Source organism: Crocodylus siamensis, chromosome 2 (assembly GCF_052110815.1).
Source record: "Crocodylus siamensis isolate JL-2025a chromosome 2, ASM5211081v1, whole genome shotgun sequence".
Classification (NCBI taxonomy): domain Eukaryota; kingdom Metazoa; phylum Chordata; order Crocodylia; family Crocodylidae; genus Crocodylus; species Crocodylus siamensis.
Window position 1 is genome coordinate 224,863,928 of NC_143396.1, and position 27,869 is coordinate 224,891,796.

Genomic DNA, 27,869 nt, shown 5'->3' on the forward strand with positions numbered 1-27,869 from the left:
CAGGACATGGCTGTCACTCAAAAACCATTTGCCTACTTGGTATCCCTGCCTGGCTGGTCACTAAATGATATCACTGGTTTCTGCCAGGCTGGACATTTCTAGAGGGAGAGTTATGAGAATGATCTCTTTCTCTTTCTTTCCCTTTCTCTCTCTCTCTTCCTCTTTCTTTCTCTCACTGATTTTTTTCAAGTGTAAGGATACATTTTCTCTATGGGTACTGATTTGTAGGTGGCGTGTTTCGACTAAGTCAACAGGGCTGTCAACTCTCCAGTGCCCATGCAGAGTGACTGTAAATCCCTGTGGAAACTATGCTGTATAATACACACACAGTTGGTATAGCACCTTACATAGATAGAAGCTGCATCCCAAAGGGCTTTGGCAAGTTAAATAATGGCTGATATGTGCAATGAGGTGGAGAGTCCATAAACCAGAAGGATCATATATCTGTAGTGGAGAGGACCCTAAGACAGCAACACTGATGATAACCTGTGCGACAGGACAGAGACAAACACTGAGTGACCAGAGGTAGCTGTGAGAAGAGTAAGGAAACAAGAAATCCATGGAACAGGGAAACTGACTGACTTGGGCTCCCAGTTCAGATATGGAAGGTAATTCTCAACTGAATTTTGGACAAGCACCTAGCTGGGGTCGTCTGACCCCAGCGCTCTTTCCTGCCCAGGGCAGGGGTCAGACTCGATGACCTGCTGAGATCCTTTCTGACCCTAATATCTATGAATCTATGAATAGTGAAATGACATCTGAATAACTTTTACTTCTGAATTAACAATAACTAATTCTCATGGCACTTCTGTAAGGAAAACAGTGTTGCTTGTAGTTGCAGATCTGGGTTAGAATTAAGCATACCATGGGCTGCTAAGAATTCCTTAGCCCACTACAGCACCAGATTGAAGAAAAAGGAAGAATGTTTTTGTGTTTCTTTCTTCTCCTGGAGCTTGTGGAGAAAACACGAGTCGTGTAGGTTGAAAAGCTGGTCAAGCTGGGAGGAGGTCAAGCCAAGGTGAACATTTCTACAGAGGTAGGGTCAGGCAGTGATATACACAGGAAAGACCGGGAACGGAGGAAGGAAGAATTACATGACAGGAGATATGAGGTCCATTCCTGTTAAATATTGTTTTAAGAAACTGTTTAAACTTTCTGGACCTGGTTCTCTGTTTCCTTTCACCTTGTGGTTATTTGCATCTGAGGAGAGTGGGTACAAAATGTTACCATTCAATTTAATTGCATTTTATACTGACATTGTACAGGTGTGAATTTCCATACAAAGTACAGGAAAGTCCTGTCTCTGAAATTTGCACATGATATTAAATCTGGAGGAGTTGCAATCACTAGTACAAACAGAAAAATAATGCAGAGGGATCCAGAGAGGGTTGAAATATGAGCTGAGAATGGCAAATGAGACTTGGCTTGGAAAAATGCAAGCTAAGACATCTAGGGACATATAAACTGAAACACACGTACTCATGGAGGGGCACCTGGAAACATAAACCTGAAATAGTGAGATGTGATATTGACCAGCAAAGCAATCACGAGTTTTCAATATGAGAATGGCAGTAAAAAGGGCCAGCCAGTGCAACTGTAGGTTCAGTGTGCAAAGAGGTGACCACTTATTTATGCACAATTCTGGTGTGATGGTACTCCAGCCTTGGAATATTGTAGTATTCTTCTTTTTGTGTATGTACAGAATAAAGCAAAAAATGCCAATGATCCCTGCCCAAGGGAGCTTAAAATGTAAAAGATAGGTGCCAATAAAGCAAGACAGGCTGAGAAATCTGAAGGATAATATTAGCTTTGATTTTTTTTTTCTTTTTAATACGATACTCCTTTGTTGCTTATGTCCTGATTCTGCAAGGCACTTAAACATTAGGGCTGTGTGACGCTTTGGTAGTCAATTAGATTTGGAAGAGATTTGGCCTGATTCGACAGCTGAATCTTTGAATTCAAATTAAATTGGGAGACCCATTAAAAGATCTGAATTGAATGGGAAGCCACGGAATTGATTTGGAGAGATTCAGAGATTTGGAAGGCTTGCAGCACGTTTCAACGAGGTTCCAGGTTTTGAATCCTGAGTTCTTAGTTTCTACTTATAGGTTTAAAATCCTGGCTATCATGGGTTTCCAATCTTCTGGGCCAATGTGGCTTCTCATTTCACCCCTTACCATTAGGTCAGACCACCCATACCTTGATAGTATAACACTTGGAAGCTGCATCTGCTTAAGGTGCTCCATCCCAACCCCTACAACCACTTCTCTTTTGTAGCAGGGTTCCCACTAGGTTCAGTTCACAAATCCCATCCACGTGCATATTTTCTTCAGCCTGCATTTGGTCACACTCCTTGTCAGTTTCCTGGTCTGTCTCCCTGCCTGTGTGTCCCCTACACCAGTAAGACAGTTAGTCTGAATTGAATTTCCAGCCCCTGCCTCTCTGAAACCCCCTCTCTGGAAGGGGGCTACATTTCATAAAACCCAAATGGAGTACCTAAGGGGTATAAATGGCCAAGTGGGGATTAAATGATGGAGAGTGCCAGAAGATGAAATCAGGAAGGGAATATTTGAACTGAATTTTAACACAGACGTTCATTAATGTGCAGTAGTTACTGCTCATTAAGTTTAGTACTTGTATAACCAAGTACTAAATCAGTGCACAGTAACTGGCGCTACTGTGCAGTAGTGCCAGCACACAGCTTTTTAGTGTTGCTAACTGTGCAGCAGCCTAATATTACTGTGCAGTAGTGTATTAGCACAGCTTTTGCCCTGCACACTACTGCGCAGTAGGATTAGGCTACTGAGCAGTTAGTATCTTGTGTAAACGCCCCCACTGAGTAATGGTTAAACCTGTTGTTTTATTGAAGAGTCTCTTCCCAAGGGAAAGGATAGAAGGCCCCGTGTGGGAGTTTAGATATACAGCATATTGGACAAAGCATTAGAAAATACATTGAAGGCAGCAGTCCTGACCAGGGGCCATGGGTGCTATCATAGCTGACCCTCAATAGGTCTCCTCGTGCCTAATAGATACAGGTGGAGGGGGCAGTGCAGTGGTGAAGAAGGTGGCCAGTAGCACCCTATAATATATTACCTCTCAGAATTCCTCAGTTAATATGTAGCAGCCATTTATATGTCTTGTCAGGTTTACAGACACTGCAGGCAAAAGCCTTTATTGATGCTTTCTGTAAGTTATCACAGTGATGACGAGGGTCATTTTTTTTCCATCTTGGATTCCTGCAGCGTTCTCAACCGCACCCCTGCCAGTCTCATTCAGGAGATCATTCTAGTAGATGACTTCAGCTCAGATCGTAAGTACCTATTGACTTCTCTTCCTTGGACTCTGTCTTTTGCCCCTTTCTCTTGCATTTCCTCCTTCACTCCCCCCTCTCCCTCTCTTGCTCTTGTGCCAGTTGGCCAAAGAAGAGAGGCTTTTTCTTTACCTAGTTTGCTTTCCATCCATGGCAAAGAGGCTGTGTTTTCATTTTGAATATTTTCCTCTGATTGTTTCCTCATTTAACCTTCTCTTCTTTGTGTCACTTTGGCAGTTCTTGTCAGGTTGCCAGAGTGCTTGGTCTGATCTCATTAAATGCTATCTGATGGGCTGTTTAGGACAAGTATGGTGAATGGTGTTCAGGACTAGCAAAGCCTAGTTACATGGTTGAGAGAGAAAGGGAAAGAGAGACTTAACAGCAGAGAACTGCTGCAAAAGCTTGTGTTCAACAGGTAGAGGATGCCTTTTAGCCATGAGTCCAGGCTGAGAGTACTCTAATTCATTACAGAGCCAAGGTCAACATTTGAGGAGGTCCTGGCCAGATCTGCCTAAGTAGTCAACCAGAAACTGCCTTTCACAACTGATAGGATTATCCCAGCAACTCCTTATCTTCAGTGGCAGCTGTTGGGTGCCAATCTCTTCTGAAAATACAGCTACTGTATTTAGGTACCTATCACATAGTTGAGCTGTCTCATATGTCTGCCTTCTGGTTGTGTGCCTCAGTTTCTCCACATACACTAAGAAAATCAGTGTCAGAGCTAGAAAGTGATTAAAAAAAGATCAGCTGTATGCCCATTGGGATAATTTGGCAAGCTAGACCTGCTTCTGTAGGCACTGGCACATGAGAGATCACAGCTGACTGCCATTGACTCTTCAGTCCAGATGATCAGGTACCAAATAACAGCTGGGCTTACTGGAGGCAGCCCTCAATATGAGTCTTCAGAGTGGCTCTAACTCTCAGCACTGGATCTGTCGCGAGACATCTTAATTGCTGTGTTCTGGAAAGTGATTAGCTAAGCTGACTTTCTGGGCCCACTCTTGTCATAACTTGTAATGCATTCACTGGAACTGTGGCTTATCTGATGCTGGGACATGGTCCTCTTTTATAGCAGATGTTTAGTAATATCTCAGTAGTCTTTAATCATGAGCACTTGCCACTGTATTTGAATGATACAGCAGCTGCCAAACTGCCCACACAAGAGCAATATTTCCTACTGTGAGTACCCTGAAAATGGAAAAGCCTTTATGCAGAGATGCCAAGAGAAGCATTTTGGCTGGGGGCTTTAATGTTTCTCTCCAGAGCACTGAGGCTGTGAGAGGAGGAACAAAGGGGGTTCTCCAAGACACAGAGGTGCATGGGATAAGAGCAGGCAGAGGCGAGGACAGCTGAATCAAGGGAAACAGGGTTGTAATAGCAACTTTTTTTCCAGTAATATTTGTTGGAGTAGGAGTGGCAGGGAGTGAATTTATATAACCCAAGTGGCCAGTGACTTGCCTGCTCTTACTGTCAAAGTGTGGCCTTCCAGGACTACATGGCCCAGCATGCACTGTTTCAGCTTAGTGCAAGGTGAAGGCTGCTGTGATCCAAATGCGACATTCCATGCCAGGACATATAGCACCTGTGTTTTGTAAAGCAGGTGTGACTTGGACTCTGTGGACTGTAAATGAGATTCTCAGTTGGATGTCTCCATATTAGCAGAAGAGTTTCCTCAAGGAAGATAGTCAAATCCTCATGGGTTGGATTAATTAGTCAACCAAAAAGCTGTCCTGGAGAACAGATTGTAGGGAACACCCAGGCTGACAACTGATTGCAGGGAAATGGACTAAATCAGCTAATAGAACAGGTCTCTTTCACCTGTAACTAACTCCCTGGTTCACTAGGCACTGATGGCCTTCTATTTCTCCTGCTCTCAGTTCTGCACCTTCAGCACGTGCCCCTTTGTGCTTCTGAAATGCTGAGGGTGAGGTGGCTGCACCCTCAGTCCTTCACAGCATTGGAGTGGAGGCATCGGCTCATCAATCAGAGAAAGGATTGTCGAGCAAGCCATGCTCTTTTGTGCACTCTTTAAACCAGTGGTTCTCAATCTTTTTTGTACCAGGATCCATTTATCCTGACCCCGTGCTCCAGCCCCCTAGTGCATAGGGCATGGGGGGGGTGGGGGGAGGGCCTCAAGCAGCCCCTTGCAGGCTGGAACTCTGCCAGCCTGCAAGCAGGGTATGTATTACAAGGGAGTTCAGGGGGGCTGAGCTCTCCCATAAGAGATGAGCCCCCCTGTCAGATTTGAAAATCATAACCCAGGGGGGTCTCTCATCGGATTGCTCCTTCCAGTAAACCAGTTTGGTTTTTTTGTAGACCCTTCCACCCCCAGAGTCAAAGTGTAATTTGAACCTTGTCTGCAAGGGGAAAGCCCCATTTTCCCACATTTTTCTTCTTTAAAGGAGAACCATTTTTAAAGTTTGTCAATCCATTTTTCAAGATTGTTCCCAACCCTTTCATATATTGTTGGGGCCCACGGGTTGAGAAACGCCACTTTAGACAATGGGAAGAAGGCCATCAACACAATTAATGTGATATTAAGTGAAAGCAGAGCTTTCCCTCCTGTGGAGACATATGAGAACAGTTCATCAGAGCTCTCCACTGAAGCCAAATAATTCATGTGTTTGTGCCAAACATTTTTCCCTTTCCTTAGCTGAGGACTGCCAGCTCCTTACCAAGATCCCCAAGGTTAAGTGTCTACGCAACAGCCGACGAGAAGGTGAGCATTGGAAACTTTGCAGGTACCATCTGTTCTCAAAGTCATCCCTTATCCCTCCACTCCCCTAGAAGCTATTTCTCATGGTAGTGATTTTGTACTTGCAATAAAGTTGAAATTTTTATTTCACAATCTGGCAGCAATCTGGTTATCAATCCTCATGTTTTATGTTTCACATTGTATATTTTTTTATGCGTTCACATTGTAGTAGTGCCCAGAATCCTCAATAAAGTTCAGTTACCCTCATTGTGCAAGGTGCTGTACAAAACTATAGGTAGACATGATTCCTGATCTGTTTAGCTTACATCCTAACAAGATCTGAAATATCTGAATATGGAAGAGAAGACAACCATATATATACCCCCCCCCCAAAAAAAGTTGGGAAAAGATAATGTTTCACATATATAACATGCTCATAAATTAAAAACACTGCTTTTCACTTGCTGTCCTCTAGCTGAACCGTTATGAACTGCTTGACGTTGGTCTTGAAAGAGGTATGGAGTTGAAATTGGGTGGTGACTTGACAAATCAGGCCAGGAAGGGGTATCCTAAGCATCAGGGATGAGGTGAAAGAAAGCACAAATTTTATGGGACGGTCCAGCCCCAGTAGCAAAGTAAAAAGAGATGCAGTAACAAACAAGAGCATATAAGAAGGGAGGAGCCAAGTTGTGAGAGTACTGGAGGTCTGGACAACCAGCATGAATACAGCAGAGTGAAAAGGGTAAAGGAGCCAGTGGAGGTTTTCTAAGATGGGTGTGATGAGATGAGAAGGGATAGTAGCAGCTGTGTTTTTTGTTTTGACTGGATGGTAGTGAAGTAGGTGTGAGCATAGGTGGAGAGGAGGGGGTTCAGGTATTCACAATAGGACCTGAAGTGAGCCTGGATGAGTGGGTTGGTGACATGGGCAGAAAGGAAAAGCCCACATCCCTGGCCTGGGCTGGCTTCTCCTCCTGGGCTGGTAGGGAACCAGCCAAACCAGCTACGTATTTTGGGCCGTAACTTCTTTGCTAATAGTATTCCATGTACTAGTTGGCCTCTTTTGGCCTTGTTTAGGCTGTGGACCACTGTAAGAGAACCAGTTTACCATGGAGGAATGGCCACCAGAGTCACTGAGTTGGTGTAAATTGTTACGTGGGGTGACCAGCAGCAGTGAGAGTCCTGTCATGTTCTCTAAGTGGTAGAAGTACAACACATTTCTTTCCTAATCTTCCTGCCATGGCTGCTTTTTTACTCTCTCCTTTTCCTTTTTTGCTGTCCTCCCCCTTTCTCTACCCATTCCTTCTCTTAGGACTGATTCGCTCTCGGGTGCGAGGGGCTGAGGTGGCGACAGCTGAGATTCTCACCTTCCTGGACAGTCACTGTGAGGTTAATAGTGAGTGGCTGCAGCCGATGCTTCAGAGAGTGAAAGAGGTGAGCACCAACTCTCCCACCACAGTCCTTCCCTCCTACAGCCCCCATCTGGGGCCAGTCTTGCCAAGCGACCAGTAGTTGGCACCATCCATGTGGGTACCAGCATCAAGAATGGGCACCATCCAAACATGTCCCTGTTAAACCTGAATGTTCTGGAGAGGAGTATGGAGTCTATAATAGCTAGTGCAACATGCACGTGCTGTGTTTTACAGAGCTGTTCACTGAAAAGTCCCAGCAAAACTGTCCTGTTGAGAGGAAGAGGAACCTGAGGGATAGGATAGGGCGATATCGTAAAGTGTGCCACTGACTCCTACATTAGCCTTCCCTGAGGCTTCCCCCTATGCAAACACTCCCTTTTATGAAGCATACCCAGTACACACTGCTGCTTTCCATTCCACACTCTCCCTTCTGACTGCTGAACCTTCCCCCTCCTTCCTCTCACAGCTGGTCAAGTCCTCCTCCTGCTGACCCCTGACAGTAAGCAACATGCACAAGCACACATGCACACTCGTAGACATGAATATATGTATGCATACATATACATGCATGCATAGCTGTGCGCTTCCCCACATAGGACCCTTAAATGTACAGGAGGACAGCAACATTGATAGCTCTCGCCCTGACTGTGCTGTGGAGTTGAACTGGGGATGTGACAGGGCTGCTGAACAACATGCAGTGGAAGAGCAGGGGGACGGGGGACCACTCCCAGCCACTGATGTGTGGCATTCTCCTTCTCCAGTGGAAGGATTACCTAGGTAGTAATAAGACCCAGGAGAGAGTGGGAGGTGCTGACAACTGCTCTGCATATTTTCATATCTGCTGTACTTGATATCAAGGGGAGGAAGAGGGTGACTTGAAAGCTTCAGCTTTTTAGTCCTGTTCAATCAATCCTCCATTTCAGTAGCTCATAAATGTCTGTTTTACTTCTGCTCGTAAAGTCTTACTCCTGGCAGCAGCAGAGGCAGCATGGTGATGGTTCCTAAGCAGAAGGGACCTGACAAGTCATTAGCAAGGATGGATCTTAGCCAAAAACTCAGGACTCTAGTCCAGACTTTCTGAAATTCTGGGATTTTGGTTGAGTTGATTACAGACAGAGGTCATAGGGGTGAAGGTTCAGATGCCAAATTTGCTCCACATTCACAGCATCTTTTTATCTTGGTTTTGGATCTCTCTGGCTGTCAGGATTGATTCCTGAAATGGCCTGTCTCCTGGTTAGTTGTAGACTGAGCCTAAATCTTGCAAGGAATAGACTCAGGCACATCTGGAGATAGTGTTCATATACTGGAAGAACTGACACAAGCCTAGTCAGTCACTAAATGATGAACATGGTGTACATAGGCTGAGAGACACTGCACTGACTGAACTGGCCAGAGCAGAAGGAACTCTTTTGAGAACAAGAAATGGTCATGTGATCAGAAAGCCAAGGAAGTTCATAGGGAGTGGGGACTGAGAAAGACCCAATAAATGGCGCTCTCTGCAGCATGGCCAGTGCATACAGTTTTATCATAAATCTTGTCATGTTTGGTGTGCATCTTTAAAGCTCCAGCTCCTGGAATCAAGTGATTTAAAATCTCAACTTTCCTTTAATAAGAAACACATTTCTAGTCCTCAGGCTAGAAAACGTGACCTGAATGTACTCTGCCTAACACCTCAGACACCAAAAGACCAATAAAACACAGCAAGTTTGTTAATTTTAATAAAATCTTATGATTTTTAAGCCTGCCTCATGGTTTTAGGGAATTTGATTCATAATATTTGGACACTTGCAGTTGACAATACTGCATCTGTATTTGTGATCTATTAGTTGACTGGTTGTTTGGGGTTGATAAAATTACTTGTATATAATCCAAGCAAGATTTAATGCAACTGTAGGGATCTGTAGGTGCTGATTCTTATTCACGGGGCAGAAATATTAATCTTTGGGACTGTTCCCCCAGTTATGTGACCAGGGTCAAAGGGCTGTCTGTTCCTTGTGTGTCTGTGTGTCAGTCTCATGTTGTAAAAGGACCTCAGTTCCATTCCCACATGGACAGGAAGTGCAATTGATGACTATCATGTGTCTTCAGTGGTTATGTATTCGTTATCCAGTTGCCAGATTGGAGGCAATGAATGCTGTCTGTGTGATGCTTTGTTTTGTGTCTTGGGGCTGTATGCACCGCTTTACATTCTCTGATCTCCTGTAGCTTTGGCATCTCTTCCTCCAAAAGGGGCCTTGACTTTTCTCCCTCTCCTCTGTTCTGGTAGGATTATACCCGAGTGGTGAGTCCAATCATCGATGTGATCAGCCTGGATAATTTTGCCTACTTGGCAGCATCAGCAGATCTGAGGGGAGGTACGTAAGGCTGCCAGCTTGGATATGTTAGAGGGAAAGTGCATGAGGAACAGCTGATGTTCTCTTGACCTTCCCAAGAAGCCAAAGAGAGGTTTTCCCAGCCAAGTTCTGTCTCTTGGTTCTGCAATGCCCACTGCTCAATCTCTTGTATGAAAGAGATTCAATCTATTGAATGAAATAAAACCACACCAAGTCTGTCCTTAGCTTGCATAGAGATCTCAACAGCAGGGAAAGACCAGTCAGCACTATTCAAGTATTGGCAGCTCAGCACTAAGAGGGATGAAGAAATGTTATCATATCATCCAGGTCCCCTTTCCCCCACAAGCCACCTCATACCCAAGGGGTATGAGGTCACTCGATGAAGGTAAGCAATCAGACTTCCTGGCTGTAGCCCTGAAGAAGGGATGTAGATTGGTACAATTTGCTTCCTGCCCCACTTGTTTTTATGTTGACAGAGCAGAGAGAACCACTTTTACTGCTTTTCCTTTCCTGAGAGGTGGCGAGTAAGAGGAGAAGGAGGGAAGGCAGCATGGTTTGTAGGGCTCCCTTAGAAACTCCTGAGCCTTCCTGTGTTGGTTCCAGTGAGTGGCAGCACCAGTGCTGCTCTGGACTTTCTGTTGTGTTTTACCCCTTGGGAAGGACCAGATGTAGTAGAAAAGAGAACATAGAGCTTGCTGGGGAAGAGGGGTGGGACTTGCTGCCCATCTAGGATCTCCCCTCTCACCCTGCACTTAGGCTACTTTAGTCAGAGAGACATTTTTTGAGTCTGAAGTTTGCTCTGTAGGAAGGATTGGTCAGTGGACTGAAGGGCTAGGCAGACATTGAAGAGAGGTCTGCCACAGTACAACCCCTGCAGTGCTCAAGACCAGTATTCCCAGTGGCTCAAGGATGCCCACTGACACCCAACCCAAACCCTCCCGTGATTGCTGAGCTTATCTTTATCTCACAGGCCAGCAGTCAGAGTGTACCTGGAAACTTGCCTACACACGCTGCATATACACATGCATGTATAGATTCATAGATTGTAAGGGGCTTGGAAGGGACCTTGCAAGTTCATTGGGTCCAGCCCCCCTGCACTAGTAAAGACAACTGGGGTCAGGTGACCACAGCATGGTGACTGTGCAGTCACCTCTTGAAGATTTCCAGGGTAAAGGACTGCACCACCTCTGGAGGGAGCTTATTTCACAGTCTGGACACCCTAACTATGAAGAAGTTTTTTCTAGTGTTAAGCCTGAAACGGTCTTCCAGGACTTTGTGGCCATTACTCCTCCCCAAAGGTGCCCTGGTGAACAGTTGTCCTCTGAGCCCTTGATGTATTCCCCTGATATAGTGGTAAGCTACTACTAACTCCCCTCTCAGCCTTCTCTTTTTTATCACCCTGAGCCTGTTGACATTTGCTTTTTTTATATATGCCCCCCTCCCACCCCCTCCTGACATAAAGCACATATACCAACCCCACTCACACTCTCCAATATCACCCTCACTCTGATGGAGAAGTAATGAAAGTAACCACTTCCCCCCAACACCTTTGCTGACTGAATAGCAGGAAGGGCTAACCAGCAATACCTAACTACCAAGAGGTCACTCAAGCAAAGTCCCTAGGCTGTTGCATGTACCTGCATCCGCTCCATGATTCCTGGAAAATAGTACAACAGCCAGCTGGCAGCTTACAGACAAACTCCCTGCTCTCTGTAGATCCCTCTTGCTACTCCCTGCAGTATGCAGCTATTTGGACTTCCCTCTGTCACCTGGGAAATATCCTAAAGCTGCTCCTCCCTGCCTTTAAGTCCTCCCACAATCCTCCCTGAAAAACATTCTCTAAGCTCTTATCCTGCTGTCGAACCCTTTCACCAACATCCCTCTTCCCTCCCTCTCTTTCAACTATGTGAATTCCACCTGCCAACATCCCTTCCCATCATCCTCCTTGCTCTCAGTACCCGCCCCATTGCTTGACATTGTTTTAAGGATGACACTGAGCTCAGGTCTCAAATATGGGGCAATGAAACAAGTGACAGAACTGGAGAAAGCCAGTTACAATGACCTGGAGCCTTTCTTCCCAGAAACAGCTGCATCCCACTGACAGTGTTGATTAAAACCTCATAACTTTGGCAGCCAATGAGGCATTAGACACACTGGCCAGAATACAGCACCACTAATTATCACATCTCACTCCAGTGACACACTCCAGAAGATCCAGAGTGTAATTGAGCACAGACAGGGACTGCTGAGGGAGGGGAGTGCTTGGGAAGGGGTCGGGGGTGATACCTGGAAGCAAAGCAGCTTCCTTGCATTCTTTTGCAATGGGATAAACTGCTGGCTAATTTGAGATGGGTGAAGACTGTAACTCTGGGACTTTCTGTTCACTGGTGTTATGGATGGCTCCATGAAGGTCCAGTATTCTGGGCTGCCTCCTGCTGGCTGATGTGCAGAGTAGCACTGGCACTCTGGTGTTACACTTACCACAGGCAGGGATGCAACAGGCACCATGGCAAGGTGAAGATGGGGATCGATCACCATAGGGGGTGGAAGAGTGTGTGCGCAGAACAGGATTCCATTCCTAGCCTTTTTTTTTCTTCTCAGGGTTTGACTGGAGCCTTCACTTCAAGTGGGAGCAGATCCCCATAGAGCAGAAGATGTCCAGGATAGACCCAACCCAGTCTATCAGGTACCAGTCTCTGTTGGGTTTGTGTAGCTAAGACTTCACTTTGGTGATAGGGTATGCACAAGAATTTGCCTTGCAGAGATGAGATGCTGTCCCACATAATAGTGCTTTGAGACACTTGTCATGTGACATATTTGAAGAGATATTATGATGTGTCTGAAAGCTGTGGTTTATGATTGTGTTACTCCCTGAGCAATGTAAAAATGAGAGTGATAGTAAATTAAGTGCATCTACAAGCCGTTGCAGCCCATTCTCCCTGTCTGTTTATATAGCCCCCATCACTCACCTGTCTGAGTGCATAATGTCTCTCCAGTAAGCTAAGAAAGTGGCATTTTCCCAATTTTACAGGCAAGGAATTAAGGACTAGAGACGCTGAACAATTTGTCTGGTGTCAGACAGGAAGTCAGTAGCAGAGTCTGAGAACTTAACCTGCAACCACAAGTAGTCCTTGAACACTCATATTTTGGGGGCAAGGTTTTGACAGAGATGGGGACATATACCAACTTCCTGTTTGTCAGAACAACTGCTGCCTAATTCACATCTGTGTACAAAGCTTTGAGAAGTTTGGTATGTGAACAATGCTGATGCAAAACCAAAATGCTTGTCTATTTAGACAATAAGGTTCCTAACTGTAGGACATTAAGAATTGGGTAATATCCTTTTAAATAGCATTAGAGACTGTCATCCTTACTCATTCCTGGTTTCCAGAAGCCAAAAGTGGAGTGCATCTGTAGCTGTGTCCTGCATGTTTTATGGCAGGGTGATGGCTAGCCTTCAGGATGTGTGTCACAAGTAGCACAGGCAGCCTCTGTGGCATGTGGCAAATCAAGGAGGGGAGAAGCACTACAGTGGTAGATGGAGCAGAAAGGAGAAAGCAGGGTAGTAGGTCAGGCAGGGAGCACAGGGCAGGAAGCTGAAACCAAAGCAGCAGATCAGGCAGGGGAAAGGGATTGGAGTGGCATTTGGGGATCCTATGGAGCTAATTTATGGTACACCTGCCAAAAAAGGTGGGTCCTACTGCTTCATGGAGTTAGTAAGTTGTTCGGACTCTCCCATGCACACATGCATCCTTCATATGCATGTGAAGATGGACAGCCTGATGACAAAAGTACAAGATTTAGAGTAAAGAGCTGAGCCCTGCTGCCTCCTCATGGTGAATGAGGCAGACAGCTAGGTCAGGCCAAGTTTTGTCCAGCCATAAAATGGAGAAGATGAAGTTGGGGTTATGAGGCCTGACTGATTAACTAAAGTGTCTTGTGACTTTCAGCTGAAAGGTCCTGTGCAAGTGCAAATGAGTTTGTATTTGTGGTGGTAATATTTATTATGTTTACCCTTCCTTTTCTCCAGAACACCTGTCATAGCAGGAGGCATCTTTGTTATTGATAAGTCCTGGTTTAATCACCTGGGGAAATATGACACTCAAATGGACATCTGGGGAGGAGAAAACTTTGGTAAGTTATGAATTAACTTCTTCATGCCCCCTCCTTGCCTTTCCTTCCTACATCGCAGAAAATGACTATAGGGAATCTTGAGGGTGCTTCATAGTTATCTTGGGCCTCATTCAAGTGCTGCTTGCAAGCAGATGGACACTTTCCATACCTACAGAATCGCCCCCTTTGAAAGATCTGTGTATCAGCCTAAGGTTACATATGCTGAGGTAGGCTCAGTGCCAGTCAGATCTGTATTACTGGCTTATTTGTACACGATAGGTGTAAATTCTTTGAAGTACACAGCCCTGACACAGCAAAGCCTTTTAGGTATTGTCACAGTGTTTACTTTTTAATATTACAGAGGTTATTTTTATTTACTAGTAATGTCAGATCTTTGGAGGAGTTTCTCCTTCCTACTGTACTCTATTTTTATACAGCTCATGAACTTAAGGGTCACCACCACCTTTTAATCTTCCTGTACCCTTCTCTTCCTTCAGTAAAAGTGAGTTCTGTCTCAGCTTGGTGTCTTCCTACTATATCAGACTTTCTAGTGAGCAGAATTTGGGCATGGTCTGTTTAAAAGGGGACTAAACACAAGGATACTTAGCATCTGAGGAATTCAGAGTATAATGGCAATATTATTTCTATAGCAAGGGTCTGAGATCTTCCTCCCCAAACCTAGCAAAGATGACACAATTCTAAGCTCTGCTTTCTCCCAAATGAGATGATGTTGTTGAAATAAGGGTGAAATAGAAGAACTAAAAGTACTGAAAACAGATTCACAGAGAAATCAAGTATTAGAACAATGTGCTGGGAAAAAGGAGAGGAGAAGCATTAAAATAACTAATTTATTATTTATATTTCCTATTAAATAAATAGATACAAAATAAATCTATACGTAGCTGTGCCAGTGTTTCTGTACCTTTCATAGTAAAAAAACGGATCCCTCCTGGCTGAAAGGATCTAGTGTTTTACAGTGCTCATGCTCACTCTTAAGTCATCCCAAGAGTCACCCACATGCAGGAAATGCAATTTGGTCTTGTCTGTAGAGCGCAGGAGTGTATTTCATTAGAGAGGGAATAGCCTCCCTAAAAAGTCAAGCTATAGTGCCAAAGCAGTCTTGGTGTGGCTGCAGTTATATCAGCAACACTGCACTTTTCTGCCATTCCACCACACCTGATCAAAGCAAGTTATGCCAAGAAAAAGAGCCATTTTGCCAATATAAGTTTGTAAGTTTATGACTGGGGTTTCTGATGGCACCACTCTGTCAATTGGGGATCACCTGTCTTCATGGTCTACCTGACATAGTCACGCTGACAGAAGTTGGTGTGTTTGGTGCTCTGCTGGAACTCCACCATGCAGCAACTGCAGGATTATTGAGAATACAAAGCTGCTAACAATTTACTGTATTCAAATGATATATCTATTACTACATAATGTAGACATGTAGATAAGTTCCCTTTAAAAAAGCAAACAAGTTGTATGTCCTAGTTAAGGATCAGTTGAGAAGGGAAGAAAATAATGCAACCATGGGAGCTTTGTTGTAAAATGAATGCTGTCAAGTGACTTGATACTGTGTTTTTTCGAAATCTCTGTAGGTGCCCATCTCATAAATTAAATACAAATATAAAGGCCTGCTCATCTCATCTCAATGGACACATAAATACCCACCAGGTAATAGGAGGATAATAAAATAAAAAACCCTGTTATGCCAGTGCTGCAAGCTAATCATTAGCAGAGTATTATGGGCAGAAACAGAAGTTTTCCAATAAGCAGACACCTGGGGCTGCTGCCTCTTGCAGCAGAACTGAAATGCTTTTGAAAAAGCAAATGATAGTGTAACCAGTAACAGAATGTCCAACTGACACAATTTAAGAGTAAAATACACAAGAGTCAATGGCTGCTTTGCTTATCTGCCAAGACCTTTCTTTCTTGCCCGATATCACAGACATTTGAAGGAGGCATTCCACCCCAGCACTTGTTTAGAGTGTCAGTGATGCTATGAACAGCTCATCCCTTTCCATTCCAACAACAGATAGCACTGGTCTAGAAGCAGAGCTTTATTTCCCTCAGACGTTTAATATTCCAGCAGTAGCGTAGGGACACAGCCAGACCCCCAGGGCACAAAGGCAGTGGCAACTTCTAGTTTCTGCACAAGTGCCTAAGGCCCCCTTAAGTTGGTGCCTGGAGTAGTTACCCCATTTGCCCCACCTTAGTTATGCCACGACATCACAAAAAGTGTCATGGCCCCTTCCACCTCTGACTCCGTGTAGCATGCATGCACACAGACATGCAGTTTCTTACTGCAGTTGCCACTAGCCCTCTTTAGACTTTGATAGCCTGGCACACACAGTTCCCATTCCAGCCTTCTACCTTCTTCCATACAACTGTTTGTGTGGAACCCGTAAGCACCAACGACGGAGACAGATTATTTATTTGGGTGTTTGCTCATTCCATACTGCACGCTAAGGCGTGCACGGTGATTGTTCTCTAAAGCATTTCTGAGTAGACACGGTGAGGCAGAGTTCTCTGCAGCGAGCAGTAGTAAATCAGTCTCCTACTTGCCCACATGCCATTACTTGGGGGTCGGACTTGAAGAGGGGGTCGGACTTGAAGATCTACAAGGTCCCTTCCCACCCTACTTCTATGATTCCATGACTTGCATGTTGAGCTGATTGAGCCATCCACAAAGTCTCTTAATTGTCCTCCTTTACATCCCTCCATAAATATTCCCTCTGCTGGGATGCCTTCAAAAACTTGGCAGGGGCTAGGCAAAGGGTGTCTAGTGACCACTGCTTGTTGACACATTTCTCCCATTACATTAAGTTCCTTGTCTGTTTGTTATATTTGCTTCTTGTTGCATCCCTTATGGTTCAACTATAGGTTCAGTACAACACAGACCCTTTATTTATGTTTGTACAGTGCCTAGAAAAATGGGGCCTAGGTCAAGGACTTGTCCTATCTTAATGCCAATACGAATGGCAATAATGAAAAATAGTTTTGTGAAAAAAATCAGAGTGTATATATTTTAAGGCCAGCCTGTAGCCTAACTTCCTGAAGAAAAGAAGCCAAAGAGTCTTAGCCAGTAACTTTCTGCATTGAGCCAGTTGTTCCACTTCCAAGGTTAGAAACTGATTCTTATTGAATTTTTTAAACAGATACTGAAGTGCTTGTATTTTTTTTAAGAAAAGCATTATTGAATGGTGGTTTTTCATTTGCCTTAAAAGAGTTCTCAAGAAAAAAAAAGATTTGTTGATCAAAACCAGGTTTTTGGTAAATTCTGATAACATTTTTATAATATCCTCTTTCTCAAAATTTATATTAAAATGATATTTTTTCATGAAAACAAAAGTTTAATAGTGTCAGTAATATTTGGGAGGGGGCAAGAAGCCTTGTTTTTTATAGAGGACCTTTGTGACAAATGTTTTGCTTGAAAATGTGCTCCACTGTCTATGAAAGTGAGCAGGTTAGCAAAGGGACCTGGGTGTGGGTGAAGAGCAGCTGTCCTGAGGAGAAATATTAAGAGGGAGATTACGATACTCTACTAGCTTTATTTCAGCTAAGAGACAGGCATGACTTGTTAGTTGCTCAGAAGCCTTCTGCATGTTCAGCTGTGGGTTAGCAGGAGTCTCTTACAGCAAATGGAGCAAGCCAAAGTGCTTAAATCATCCTAATCTAGACTGGACTGAAAACTGGAAAATGCACAGATGAAACAATCCTACACTTCTCCCTAGGGAATGTGCTAAAGCACATAATGGATCTTCTCCATCTCCAGTTTTTCTTCTACATTGGAAATAAAGAAATTTGGATATAAGGATGGATTATTTAGTTTACTGCATAATATTTTTGGACTGTCTTGCCTGCCTTTAAAGATCCTGCCTGCTCAATGATACAGGGATGGATCGGGAGGGGTATAGTGACCCAGTTGCAACTTCTCTGCACTGTAGGCCAGAGCCAGCTCTCCGGAGGGTATGCCAGCTGGCTCCAGTTCTCCTTGGCCCTGGACATCTTGGTCCCCTGAAGGGTCCAGGCAGAAACTGAGGTCAGACCATGGGGGAAAGGAAGGGATGGGGAAGAGTAGCTGGATTGCCTGGGCTGGCTGGGGGTACGGGAGGCCTGCCTGCTGCTGCTTCCACATCCCCTGTCAAGTTCAGCAGCTCATGCAACTGCTCTCCACAACTGGAGCCTCAGCTGGTTGCAGACATCAAATGGGACTGTGTAGGGAGTAGGGGAAGGAAAGAGGGACCTGCCCACTGCCCTGGCTGCCCCCAGCTGGTGGGGGAGCAGCTGCACATGTCAGGATCCCCTTGGAACAGCAGTGGTGGTAGCTGGGTTCCACTTACCTGTTCCCTGCCTGGCTCTCCCTCCCCCGGTGTCCCTCACTGGCCTAGAGGCTCCAGTCATGACTCACCCCCATGCCTCCCTGGTCCGAGGGGCAGAAGGTGGCATCTACTGCACCCCCCTTTTTTCTTAAGGTGGTGTTGGTCCACGCATGGACATGGACGCACTTCAGTGGACACACGAACAATCCTGGAAACTCTAGATCCAGTTAGCATGTAAACAAAGCACACGTGGGTATGCTTGTACAAATATTAGCCCAGAATGAGTTAGAAAACAGTTCCAGGAGAGAAGGTGCCAGCTGGATATCAGGCCAGACAGAAATTTCAGGCTTCGCTGTTAAAAAAAAACGGGGGTTTTCCCTGTTCCTGATGTTGGTTAGCTGGGAGACTTTCCTTCACTACTTATCTCTTGACTGACCTCTCATTCAGACCATACGGGAACGGACGTGCTGTGGGAAGTGGGCAGGACAAAAGGCAGGTGTGGATTCCACAAACTGATGGCTTATTACAATTGTCTTCTGTACTTGGAAACAAAAGCTAACTAAAAAAATAGTCTGTTCACTTTAAGACACTTTTCCCACTCATCCCAAAGGAGCTGGATAGACAAGCTGAAGGGCTCAGGTGGTAGCTTTCAGCACGAAAGGATTTATTTTTAAACTTCCCAGTGCTAGAATCCCCTGTCCTGTAGGGCACCTCAGGTGGGGAAATTATTTGAAAGAGACAAGAGTCTACATAAGCCTTTGGTAGGAGGTTTATCCAAAGCTGTCCGTGACTCCCTAGATACTTTCCCCCACTCTCTTTCCTCTTTTATTCCTTTCACCTCCACATTAAATGCAAGTGAAGAACCCCTCCAGTGTGGCAACGTTAACTCACAGGGACAGACCTGGAAGCTTTAACAAGGTCCTGCCTCCTCAGTGATGCAAATGAGCTTCTGTACATCAAAGCCCCTTTGCTCTTTTAATCCTTTAACAAAATGTTGAATTTTACTGCAGGGCCAGTTGGGCTTCTGTAATCAATGGCAAGGAGGGTGCTCTTTTAAATAAATGGGACTGAATTCTGTTCTTGATAAAATTCCTTCAACAGGGGGAACTGTGAACAAACTATAGCATTGCAGTTTCAGTCTTGTGCTGTTTTTGGGAGAGCCCAGTGGATTTTGTAGTTTACAATGAGGTTTTGCAAGGCAGATAATATAGTCACTAGGGATGTGTTGCAGCTACTATAGGTTGCAGGGCCAAGAGAGGAAAAGGGTGGACCGGTAGAGGACATATGGTGTTCACTGTTCAGACTGGCACAGGGGCCTTCTACAGCAGTGGTCCCAAACTCTGCAATGCTGAGGGGTCACAAAAGTGCCTGTGCCAGAGGAATGCGTTTAATTTTATATACAATGTACAAAAATCCAGTCAGCTATGTCACCACCCTGCCATTACAGGGGAATTGCAACTGTGGCCTGAACTTGCCAGGTGTTTACGGTACACTCTTCTTTGTACCCCAGAGTGATATACTTGAGGGCACAGAGGAGGAGATGGGTCTCTAGGTGTGCACTGTTTGCTTCAACCAAAAAGGACCTCTTCACTGCCTCTATTTCTTCTTTTCTAAGACATGTTTGTTCACACCTTTTTATGAATCTGTTGCTTTTCCACTTGTTTCTATTTGTTCTCCCATTTAAGTTTTCCACCCATTCTAAATTCTTCATGGGTTTCTCAAATTCACCAGTGCAGCCATATCTCCTAGAGGAAGGGCTTGCAAGGCACTGGAGTCCAAAACCACGCAACCCACTGTAAGGTCACATTAATATCACATACCTTTCCTGAAAGCCATTTTAAGTATCTGAGAACCCAAAGGAGCAGGATAACTAAGCAAGTATCTTGCTAAAACAATAGTCTCATTGGAACCAGAGGGAAGAGAGACTGGAAGAAGGTTAGGATGTCTCTTGGAGGGAGGGGGTCTATCTCTGATTCAGGAAGGAATAAATTATCTCACCCTGCATCATTCCCAACCTTCCTAGTCATACTTTTCTTGGTGTCTGTGGCATAGGCAGAGATGGGAGGCAAGGATTTCAGGGACAGCATGTGGATCAACATTGCTGGAAGTCTGGTATTGCTTGCCTGGCTGTTGTCTCATGATTCTTGGGATCTTTTCCAGAGCTCTCCTTCCGCGTGTGGATGTGTGGTGGCAGCTTGGAGATCGTTCCCTGCAGTCGTGTGGGCCATGTGTTCAGGAAACGCCACCCCTATGACTTTCCTGAGGGCAATGCACTGACCTACATTAAGTAGGTATTAGAGGATTGCAATGGCAGATCAGTCACCCTTGTGCTTAGCATGCCTAAATACTCTTATTGCAGAGTTTTATCTTTTCTTTTACCTTTTCCATAGGGACTTGGGGGCCAGGGGGAATTTTCACATGATTGAACATTCATATTTAACCAGGGTTTCTCTGGAGCCTTCTGCATAGGAAAAGAAATTGTGCTGTTGCTACAACAGGAACTGTCAGCTGGATCTCAGGAATTCTTGATCACATATGTTGCTACTGATTAGGAGATAGTATCTGAGCCCCCTGAGTCCAGATGTACTACCTGTCTGTATCAGCTCTGAGAAATCACAAGGGAAGGTTTCATTGTAGAAAAGTGCAGGGAGAGAATCATAATAAGGAAAACTGGCAGACGTGTTGGGAGGAAGGAGAGAGTGGCCTGTAACTAATCACCAAAGACATGTATACACAAAGTCACAAGGGAGTAAAGCTGTTGCAGACTAAAGGACAGATGAATACATTCCCTGGTATAATTTGCCTTGGTTTGTGCCTGTATGGAAATTATCCTGGGATCAGGAATGGCCAAACCTGCAGCTATCCCAGGGCATCTTACACAGTAGATGTTTATTACTGCATCTTGTTGCTAGGCAGTGGGGGATCAGGTTCTTGCCTGTAGAAACCTAAACCAGTGTAACTTATACTAGTAGAGTTTTACACCTGGGTTAGCTCTCCCCAGATTGGGTAAAGTTAGTCCAGTTTAGGGGTTAATGTAATCTGTCCACTACTGTATGTGTATGCAGGTGTAATGCCGATTTTACACTGGCAGAAATGCTTCATCTGTCTGTAATCTTAAGGACAGTCTGACTTCTGAGTGTGAGCATCCACACAGGTATCTAAAGTGCTTTAACTGATGCATTCTATAGTCACACTGTTAGTTAGTTTGGCTTAAACTTTCCTGAGCACCCTATGGCCCTGTGTAGACACGTTCTCAGTCACCACAGTTCTGTGTCTTGATGAGTGATCCGCAAGCAGCTGGCACTCAGCAGAATTGCTCCTTGCCCACATGCAGGAACACCAAACGCACGGCAGAGGTGTGGATGGATGAGTACAAACAGTATTATTATGAGGCCCGGCCATCTGCCATCGGAAAGTCATTTGGAAGGTAAGTTATCTCTGAACTGGGCTGGCTATGTTCCTGCTAATGGACTTGTTAGCTGGGAAGGATTTTATCCTATCATTGAGATAAAGATGCCCTGCATAGCTCATGTTTGGAAGCACAGCAAAAATGGTTGTATAACTAGGCTTCCTTTAAGTGTTTTATAAGAAGTAAATGTCTTTCCCTACTATGACTCTATCTAACTTGCTCTATAACACAAAACCAAAGGGATCCTTAAAAAAAATGAAGTAAAAAGAAAATACGCTTTAGATATTATGCTCACAGAAGGTGCCTGGCCTCTGCAAGTCTGAGCTGAGCTGTCACATGCAGACTTATACCTGATGTGGCATTCCTCTGCAAGTGCTGGATTCAGACTTGACAGGACTGACTTTTACTGGTATAAAAGTTCATGAAAAGGCAGGGATAGGCAAGCTGGCTTCCTCATGAAATTAGGTGTGGAGTAGGTTATATGCACCTGAGGGGTAGAGGATGAGGACATTGAACTCTTAAAACTTCCAAATAAGTTATAAAGATTTTTAAAAATAGGATGATGTGTCCATAGATGCATATTTGTGGGAGTCTCTGTTTGTGGATAGTGAGGAGCTATTGCTATATTGGTTCGGGGCAGTGCTTCCCAGAGTGTAGAGTGCAGCCCCTAAGGAGGTACAGCAATTGGCGGTGTGGGGAGTCAGTGGTGGTGAGGAGGAATCGGCAATAATCAACAGCTGAAGCAGGGCAGCACAAGAATGGCAATGGGAGTGGCACTGGGACATAAGCCCCAGAAGTTTGTTTGCTAAGTATAGTTGTATTGCCAATATGTAAATTTGCTTGGTAGCAATACAGGCCCTACTCTTTGTTCTGAGGCAAGTAGCCTTAACCCTTCATGTTTTTTCCTACCTTATTTACCTGATCTGGACTGAGTACAGCATCTGAGCCAGAGCCTAAATTGCAAGACCCAGGGAGCCTGAGACCCCGCTGCTTGCCCCTTAGTGATGGAGACCTGCCTGTTACACAGTTCTTGAGCCTGCCTGAAGATGTACTAACATCATTTCTGGATCAAAGCTTGCAGTGCTTCCTAATGAAGTTCTGTTAGTGACCTCAGTAGCAGCTTTGGCTGAATAAAAGCTATATCAGGGCTGCAGGGTTTGGCCTTAGGTAATTATATAACCTATAGCAACAGTGCTGTCAAGCCTACATTAAATGTACATGTAGGATGTAAATGTCACAGATGCTGTCAAGATTAATAGGGCCTATAATGTGACCTGCCTCCCCACTGTTTACAACAGATTACAGGGTCTGTGTAGTTCCTTATAAGGTACGGTTGTTTATGGCTGCTTCCAGCTGGGTGCCTGAGGGACAACAGGAGAAAGAGGATGCATAAAGAGAGCACAACACAACATGGAAATATACTGAGAAGAGGGGAGTCACTGACTGTGTGGCAGGATCATTCAATGAGTGGGTTGGAGATGGAACCAGGGCCCTCTTCTCAGCCCAGCCCCCACTCCCCATTCACCACTGAGAGCCGGTTGAATTGACAGCGACAGGAATGTACTGAACACCTCTTGTACAAAGGAACGGAGTATAACAGCTGAGCAAGTTCCTTCCCAATCCAAACTCACCTAAAGGCAAGACATTAGTTCCCTGCTCACCTTTCATACCTTCTGTTCCCCAGGCTCACAGTGCACATTCTTTAACCCATTGTAGCCTTTTTAAGACAAATGCTTCATTCTTCTTTCTCCAAGGAGAATAGGAGGACTGCCAAATGGCATCTCCAATGCAACCCTCTACTAACAAACTGGTGCAGGCAGCACAACTGTGAGGAGCTGTGATGTGTCATAGCCATTGTTTTTATTCATTTCAGGATGAAAGTCTCAGGTGTTGTCCTAAATCCAGGGGGGAAAGATCATTTAAAAAAATAATTTAAAATGCTCTTTATCCTTGGCAGCAACTCACCTCATTTTCTGAGATGGTGGTTGTTTGATGCTTACATACAGTACAGTGTCACAGGGACACACCACAGGAGAGAGACTTTCTTGGCTTTCAGGTGGCTTTACTATGCTGCATTCACCAAAGGGCATGGGGCTTTGCCATCCATCGAGCCAGAGGAAGCACAAGAATCACTCAGAGCGAGGCCTTAGCATTTAAGGCTCTTCTCACATCTCCTGACACTTATCCCTTCTTGTGTCCTTGTTTCTGCTCAGAGCAACATGTTAAACTGCACGGAAAGGTACTATGGGCAAAAGGTCATCCTCATATTTGCTCAGTGTTCACGTGGCACTAAAACCTCACCCTCCTCTCCCTGCTGCTCCACATCCCCTCCATTCACTGCATCATTCTGAACAACCGACTTTTACTTCCAGCATTGCTGACCGAGTGGAGCAACGTAAGAAGCTGAACTGCAGATCCTTCCAGTGGTATTTGGAGAATGTCTACCCAGAGCTCAAGTAAGTTGATCACCAATGTTTAAAAAAACTGGGAAATCCCTTTCTGAGGTTGTACCAGTTTGGGAAGTGTCAGCCACAGGACAGGGGGAGATCTGTGGCAGAAGCTGGGAGTGAGGAAAGATAGGAACTCTCATATCAAGTAAGTCCTGCCTCATCCCTTTAGCTAGAAATCTTCCCTTGTTTCCCAGCCTTCACTTGCATATGACCCATCTCCTCACCACCACTTCTTAATTGAATGTTTGAGTTGGGAATTAGCAGTCTGGGAAAGGATCTCTAACTGAACCCAACCTAGAGACAATAATCACATACAGCTCAGAGCCCAAGAGAAACAGACATAAGCTCAATCTGCCTCTGTACTTAGATGGGAGACCACAAAAGAAAACCCCACATTCTGGCGGACCTTTACAAATCGGTACTGAACCATCGTGGTAGTAAGCAGACCTGTCTATTACACTAGCGCTGCGTTACTAGGGCATGTTGGCTACCATCTTCTAGCAGCCCACCTAATCTGAGCGAGATGGCACCTTAGGACTGAGTCAGGTTAGATAACACAGGGGTTAAAATTCTGAGGAGCTGGCTGGAGTCTTGACTACACTAGTATTCACACTGCTATTATCAGTGTGGTGATAACCTTGTGTTAGCAATAGGGAAACAGATCAGTGGGGAGACAGCCTGTTGCTGGAAGTGCCACCTTGCTGATGAGATACAACACAACAGTCCAACCACTTGGAGATATTAGGGATCTTGCAGCCCTTTTTGGGAGGGATGCTAACTCCATGGGCAAATCCTCCTTCACCTTCTGCCTCCCTAAATTCCCTCAGGTATTTCAGTCAAATATGATGACATTCTTCACGTTCTGTGTAGTGTACTTGCATGCTGCTGTGTCTCACTCCAGAGGGAAGTGCATTTCAGATGCAGCAAGTGATCCCTATATAAATATGTAAAATGCTTTCCAACACTTCTGGATACAAGATGCTATGAAAAAGTTGTTTTCCTACAAGGGTTCCTGAAAAGGAGCTAATTCCTGGGATTATCAAACAAGGAGAAAATTGCCTGGAATCTCAGGGACAGGATATGACTGGAAATACTTTGGCTGGCGTGGGAAGCTGTAAAGGGACAATGAGCAGTCCTCCTGTCACCCAGGTGAGGCTGTCCTGAATTTCACTCTTCACTTCTGCTTCCTGCTTCTTAGATACAGTATGCAAGTACTTAAGACAGTGGTACCTAGATAAAGGTGCACATATGACCTTCAGATGCACTGAGACCTTAAGCGCATATGCTCATCAGATTTGGTCCATATTCAAACCACTCAGATTAAGTTGAAGCATTGCATGCTGGGACTTGTCATGTCCACCGGCCACACTTGTGTTTCTGAGAGGAGATTGCTGCAATCTTAGTTTTCAGCAAATTCAGTTTGGCCCTTGGGCTTTAAGGCTAATTGTTAAGATGGCTCTCAGTATAACAAAGTTTAGGTATATGTGATCAGCTGTATTAATTATAGCACCATATAATACAGTGATTCTTAACCAGATACTGCAGCTACACATAATTTACCAGATAAGTCCAAAGGTATCCATAGTGTCAACATCATTTTGACCTGTTGTGGTCTTTCTGAGTTCCTTGCAAGAATAATTGTTCTGTTATTTTTCTGTAGACAAAAAATGAATGAAAGCTGAGAAATGGCACTTTCCAAGGGCTGCCTTGAGTATAAAGATTCAGAACCACTGATACAGCATGTCAGTAGATACTGACAGGCTCACACAATAATCTATTAACTCCTTGAGAGCTACATGCTGTGTTCTGGGAAGCTATTTGTACCTCTCTCTCTCTAGCTCATGCCTATTTTACCAAATGCCTTTGTATCCAGGCACTGCAAAGTGGCATAATATATGAAGGTGAGCTGCACAAAAGTTCAGCCATTCCCCTGGAATATGTGGTATAGGACAGCAATCCCCAAATGTTTTCTAGTTGTGGTCTACTCAGAGCAGGGCTAATTTATCACAACTCTGTATACCCAGTTAGCACGGGGTCATTGCAGGCATATGAACAGGTATTGCAGAGCAGCTGAGGCCTGGCAAATCCCTTCCCCCTTTTTAACTGTGGCTACATGAACTGTCTGACTGTGTTGCTGCTTGTACCCTGCAGTAAGTGAAATTCAAATGAGCCAATATTGAGGCCAGTTTCACTGCATGGGTCAGCTTCCTCAGTTTAGCTCAGGCTGGAGGTAACTGGGGACAGTTACTGCAGAAGAGCTAAGGCATGAGTTCTTCCTGGGTTCAGTAAGAGCAGGAGCGAACTTACCAGTACTGGGTGCTCACAATTAACAGGGCATGAGGTTTTACTGCATCTTAGCTGCTCTTTAGTCATTGTCCCTACACCATCTCAAAACCTATGGTGGAAGGTAAACCAGGGAAAGAAACAAGGCTGAGTTTCTCAGTTTTCATTTACTGTGCGGTAACTGAGCACAGCCCCAATTACAGGCATAGGACCTTACAGATGTCACTTTCTGAGCACAGTGTAAAAGTTCACACAGATTTTGAAGTGGTCACTCGGAATTGCATAGTATACATTAAGTAGTACAGCCCCTAGAGGAATCTGAAATCTTTACCTTGACTGCTAGAAGAATATATTCAAATATTTATTTAAGAATAAGCCTTTTAAAAACCATTTTAAAATAAGAATTCTGTTAGTGGAGAACTGTCTCAACTAAAAATATATATTTTTAAATTCTTTATGTTTCTATTTAATCTAAAATGGTTAAAAGTCAAATCATGACGCCAAGGAGCAAATGTAACAGCCCAATATGACCTAACCCTCTCCCTAAAACACACAGACACATGTGTATGTGTGTGTATGTGTATGTGTGTGTTTTAGGGACAGGGTTAGGTCATATTGGGCTGCTACATTTGCTTCTTGTGGCCATGATTACACTCTCTCTCTCTCTCTCTCTCTCCTAATTCACTGTGGGAGTATGTCTCCTTCAGTGACTCCAAATCGAATACACACAAGTTTTGAGGGAAAAAATGTCAACCTTGTAATCATGACCTGGGACCTGAAAGTCATGATGCTGCCTTGCCCATCATCACAGGATTGTGTAAGCCTAAATCTGCCCTCAGTGGACTTGCAGATTTGTGACTGAGGGCAGAATTTGGCCGTATATTTGGAGTCTAGTTGATAAGCTGTTAACAATGGGCAAGTCAGAATAGAACAATAGTTTTGTCTCAAAAGTAGTGTTGGCCCAACAGGGTTAACAGAGCTAAGCCACAAGGGGAAATAATAGTTGTCACTAAAAGTCAGCTGATAATACCCTGAAAACCCACAGGGAGCAGATTGATTGAGTGGGAAGGTGCCACTTTTTCAGCAATGTTTCCAAGTAAAACCAAACTGTACAGTAAGTCGTCCACAACCCCTGCTGGCATTAATTAATGTAGTAGCTCCACTAACTGCAATGTAGCCATGTTGGTTTACAACACCAGAGGGTGTGCCCAAGATACACACTGAGCAGCTATGATGTAGTAGGGAAGCAGTCTGAATAAGCACAGGGTCACAGTAGGATAATCTATGCCAGAAAAGGCTTATTCACATCTGTTAACTGTTGGGAATAGTTTGCAGCCAGTATCCAACATGTCTTTTAATCCGACTCATTGTTATATGTCACGATTTTTTGAAATCACTGATACTTATTGCCTTTTCTTTGTAATTAAAGAATAATCATAATAATACTATTGTTTTGACCATCTATCAAGTGGGGGAGAGGGCACATGAACTGACTTGTATTTTGCATGTGTTTGGCATATCTGTAAGTATGCAGATTTATATGTA

General features: G+C 44.5%; 1 protein-coding gene across 1 annotated transcript in view; it reads left to right on the plus strand.

Annotated features, from left to right (window-relative positions):
* The window catches only part of GALNT16 (polypeptide N-acetylgalactosaminyltransferase 16), a 149,935-nt gene that overhangs the window by 105,378 nt on the left and 16,688 nt on the right, over positions 1-27,869 (plus strand). Inside the window, exons 4-13 of the mRNA XM_090033223.1 lie at positions 3,243-3,310; positions 5,964-6,029; positions 7,315-7,436; positions 9,681-9,768; positions 12,349-12,433; positions 13,778-13,881; positions 20,343-20,469; positions 21,517-21,609; positions 23,964-24,047; positions 25,049-25,190. Coding sequence (XP_089889349.1) covers positions 3,243-3,310; positions 5,964-6,029; positions 7,315-7,436; positions 9,681-9,768; positions 12,349-12,433; positions 13,778-13,881; positions 20,343-20,469; positions 21,517-21,609; positions 23,964-24,047; positions 25,049-25,190 — 979 coding nt within the window. The remainder of the gene's footprint in view (positions 1-3,242; positions 3,311-5,963; positions 6,030-7,314; positions 7,437-9,680; positions 9,769-12,348; positions 12,434-13,777; positions 13,882-20,342; positions 20,470-21,516; positions 21,610-23,963; positions 24,048-25,048; positions 25,191-27,869) is intronic.